At 49.4% G+C, this 3,280-nt stretch overlaps 1 protein-coding gene across 1 annotated transcript; it reads right to left on the reverse strand.

Annotated features, from left to right (window-relative positions):
- Positions 1 to 802: 802 nt before the first annotated feature.
- PABPC4L (poly(A) binding protein cytoplasmic 4 like) lies at positions 803 to 2,661 on the reverse strand. The gene has a single exon (XM_060089132.1). It carries the CDS (start codon positions 2,168 to 2,170, stop codon positions 1,058 to 1,060), a length of 1,113 nt encoding a protein of 370 aa, XP_059945115.1. The 5' UTR covers positions 2,171 to 2,661; the 3' UTR covers positions 803 to 1,057.
- Between the last annotated feature and the right edge of the window lie 619 nt (positions 2,662 to 3,280).

Consider the following 3,280-nt stretch of genomic DNA (forward strand, 5'->3'; position numbering starts at 1 on the left):
TAAAAGTGAGCCTTCATGGGTTACATAGCTCTTAAGGTCTAATAAAAGGAGACGTGGAGTTCATAAACATAAACTCACTGTTCTGAACCCTGAGACAATATCACTACACGTTACAACATATAACAGAGATTAGAAAACACAATTGTTAAACAGAATGTCTATGTTTTCTATATATGACTTTTATAATGTTGGTACCTGGTTCAAAACTTAAGGCATAATTTTATGCTGTATATGTATGAAGAGAATTAAGACTAGGCCAACTTTCTGACCTGAAATGATACAGGCTTATAACTTAAGGAATGTGGAAGTTAAGGTTTTACTATTCAAGTCACAATTTTGATAACCAGCAAGCACCTGGATTATGTCAACCAATGGAAAGAACAGTAAAATTTCCTATAAAGCACGTTTGTAGGCAACATTAAAAAACTCCATCATTCATTTCAGCCATCAGAAAAACACCATTTCAGGATATAAGTTGAAAGGAAATTCAACTATTTCCTAGTATTTTAAACATTAATTCAAAATGAAATTAGATATTGAGTTTGTAGTAGCAATTCTTAAACTTTGGTTTCTTTAAAAAAAATAGATGAGCAATTAGAAAATTTCTGTTTGTAAAAATAAATTACTTTGCAATCCTCGTGTATAAGAACTACTTTGGGCATATTTTCATGGAAGAAATTAAAGCTAGCAATATTATTAAAATAAGAAAAAGTATGCAATAAATGCAAATAATTACCACACTTCAGTTGGTTCAAAATGCAGTAAAAATATATCTAATTATACTTATTGCTATGAGCACTACATCAAAATCAGAAAAATATACCATATTATAATTAGATGATGTGCCTCTATAAAAAGAACCGAGGTTCTAAGATTCACTTATTTTTCCTCCAAAGAAAAATAAATAGCTTTGTATACAAAACCTTCGATCATAATGTTTACTAAACTAAGCAGCCATCAGCTGGGATTTGAAATTTACTGAGGACGATTCAGGCAGAGATCACTCACATCCCCCAAGCTGCTACAAACACTGGCTGGTGCATTAAGTTTTCCTCTCTTAGGGCCTCTGGGCCAGGGCGATGTTGAGCGGCTTGGAGCCCAAGATGTGGCCATTCATCTCAGTCATTGCTTTAGTGGCCTCCTCAGGAGAGGAGAAGCAGATCAAGCCAAATCCTTTGCTTCGCCCTTCTTCCTGCATTACCTTAACTCTGCTAATTGATCCAAATGAAGAAAATTCCCTCCGTAGCTTTTCATCATCAATGGTCTCATCCAGGTTTTTAATATAGAGCTTGGCTCCCCGGCACCGCCGAAATCTTTCCTGTTTCAGCTGCTCAAACATTTGCTTTAATTCAGCCTGTCGCTCTGCTTTCTTTTGTGCCCGGCCTACAAAAAGCAGTTGTCCATTTATGTCCTTTCCATTCATTTCTTCAACAGCCTTTTTGGCAGCCTCGTGGCTATCAAAACTCACAAAGCCAAAGCCTTTGGATTTCCCACTGGAATCTGTCATCACCTTAACACTCAGGGTTTTTCCATACTTGCTGAAAACTTCCCTCAGTCTCTCATCATCCATGTCATCTCCGAAGTTTTTGATGTAAACATTGGTGAACTCACTGGCTTTGTTTTGGAGCTCGGCTTCCCGATCTTTGCGGCTTTTGAATCTGCCAACAAACAGCCTGCAGTCCTTAAGCAGTGCCCCATTCATCTCCTGGATGGCCCTGTCTGCGGCAATCTGGTTCTGAAAGTGCACAAACGCGTAGCCCCTGGAGCCGTGATCATCACTCATCACCTTGGAGGACAGGATCTTCCCAAAAGACGAAAAGTGCTCATAAAGGGTTTTGTTATCAATGGATTTGTCCAGATTCTTGATGAACACGTTCCCAATTCCAGATTTCCTCAAGTAGGCGTCACGCTGAGACCACATGAGACGGATGGATTTGCCCTTTATCGGGTCAAAGTTCATGGTGTCCAGGGCCTTCTGGGCATCCGCCAGCTGCAGAAAGTTCACGTAGGCATAGCCCAGAGAGCGGCGGGTGACCAGGTCCCTGCAGATGCGGATGGACAGCACGGGCCCCACAGCGCTGAACTTCTTGAACAGCAGGTCCTCGGTGACGTCCGCGTGGAGGTCACCCACGTACAGGGAGGCCTGGCGGTACTTGGCTGCTACATGCATCTCCTGGCTCCTCACCGCCACAAGCCGGTCCCTAAGGAGCTCCTGGAGTGACTTCTGCAGGAGGGTGGCCCGGGCTCATGCGTGGTGGCCTGGGCTCATGCGTGGTGGCCTCAGAGTCAGCGCTCTGAGGCCAGGCGATGCGGTTCATTCACGTACAGCTCCCCAGGCTCGGGCAGCACCATCAGTCAAAAGACCCTACCAGTCCGGCCAACCCTGGAAGGGGGCGACAGAACCTTGAAATCTCAAAGAAAGATTCCTAGGTCAAGCCGGTCCTTCCCGGCCACTTGGTGAGGAATCTTCAAGTGGCGGGCTGGCCCTCCATCTCAGCGCTCTCCACAGCCATTCTCCCCGGTCGCTGGTTTCTTAATAAAAATAGGCCTCGCTCAGGCCGGTTTAAAGTTACAGCCGCCGGGGGAAAGAATTCCACAAGTGGCGTCTGAGGCGGCGGCCCGGGACGCGGCGCGCGGGGCCCCGGAGCCCCGAACCGCCCGGGACCGGGTCGTGCAGGCGCCGCCGGCCGGGCGCGGCCGGGGGCTCCGCGGACTGAGCCCTGACCAACCCCGGCGGCTCTCCTCCCTGCAGACCCCGCGCTGCGCCCCGGGCAGGTCGGGGGTGGGGGGTCGGGGGTGGGGAAGAGGACGGACCGACGGACGGATGGCCGCGGCCCAGTGGGCGGCGGCCGAGCAGGGGCTGGGGGCTCACCCGGGCTGCGGCCGGCGGGGGGGCGGGCGGGAAGCCCGGAACTCGCACCATCAACTTCCCGCGCACTCGCTGCCCAGGGGGATGTTTTCTTTTTAATGTTTTTGGAGAATGTTTTTCTTCCCCCCGCCCCTCTCGCTCTCTTCCCACCCCCCTCGGACAGCTCAGCCGAGGAGCGGGAGGCGGTGACCGGGGTGGAGAAAGGCAGCCTAGGGGAGTGGCCCTAATAAACCCACCCGCCCGCAGGCCCTGGCGTAAGTCTGACTGCAGGAGCTTCGCCAAGTGTGGATCAGGGCTTGTCACTTTCTAGCTTCAAGCCCTCCAGTGGCTTTCTTCGACTCTTGGGTAGGCTCCAACCTCCGCACCTTGTTCTTCAAAGTTCTGCAGGATTCCTGCCATGTTCCAGCCTCA

Source organism: Mesoplodon densirostris, chromosome 1 (assembly GCF_025265405.1).
Source record: "Mesoplodon densirostris isolate mMesDen1 chromosome 1, mMesDen1 primary haplotype, whole genome shotgun sequence".
NCBI lineage: Eukaryota > Metazoa > Chordata > Mammalia > Artiodactyla > Ziphiidae > Mesoplodon > Mesoplodon densirostris.